We start from the raw sequence: 773 nt of genomic DNA, 5'->3' as shown, positions 1-773 counted from the left end.
GTTAGGATGATTAGATGAGTGAGTAGATGAGTGATTGAATAAGTTAGTGAATGGATGTATGAGTCAGTGGATGAGTGAGTGGATGGATGGATGGATAGATGAGTAAGTGGATGAGTGAGTGAATGGGTGGATAGATGGGTGAGTAGATGAGTGATTGAATAAGTTAGTGAATGGATGGATGAGTTAGTGGATGAATGAGTGACTGGATGAGTGAGTGGATGGATGAATAGATGAGTGAGTAGTAGAGTGATTGAATAAGTTAGTGAATGGATGGATGAGTTAGTGGATGAATGAGTGAGTGAGTGAGTGAGTGGATGAATGGATGGATAGATGAGTAAGTGGATGAGTGAGTGGATGGATGGATAGATGAGTGAGTAGATGACTGATTGAATAAGCTAGTGAATGGATGAGTGAGTGAGTGGATGAATGAGTGACTGGATGAGTGAGTGGATAGATCAATCGATCGATGGATGGAAGGATGAATGATGGATGGATGGATAAATGTATAGTGATTGAGAGAGTGGATGAGTGAGGGGATGGATAAGTGTGTGGATGGATGGATGGATGAGTGAGTTAATGAGTGAGTGGATAGATAGATAAGTGCGTGGATGCAGGGGCGGATGCAGGATTTGAAAGAGGGGGTTCAAAATGTTCCAAAAAACCGAAAATGAAAGGGGGGTCCACGGGTCCTCCCCCGGGAAAATTTTGATTCCTAGATGGCCGGAAATGAGCTTTCCCTGAGGTGTCTTTTATTGACCTTTTATTTCTTCAAA

The 773-nt window shown here is 42.6% G+C and overlaps 1 protein-coding gene across 1 annotated transcript; it reads right to left on the bottom strand.

The window, feature by feature from the left end:
* Positions 1-43: 43 nt before the first annotated feature.
* LOC117103103 lies at positions 44-481 on the bottom strand (the record flags this gene model as incomplete). The annotated part of the gene is made up of 2 exons (XM_033243597.1): positions 44-146; positions 384-481. Coding segments are annotated over 2 exons (201 nt in total), but the record flags the coding sequence as incomplete, so codon positions are not given.
* Positions 482-773: the final 292 nt, after the last annotated feature.

Source organism: Anneissia japonica, unplaced genomic scaffold (genome assembly GCF_011630105.1).
Source record: "Anneissia japonica isolate Jap-2015-1 unplaced genomic scaffold, ASM1163010v1 scaffold288266_len82443_cov100, whole genome shotgun sequence".
Lineage (NCBI taxonomy): Eukaryota > Metazoa > Echinodermata > Crinoidea > Comatulida > Comatulidae > Anneissia > Anneissia japonica.
This window is presented reverse-complemented; position numbering and strand designations above follow the sequence as displayed.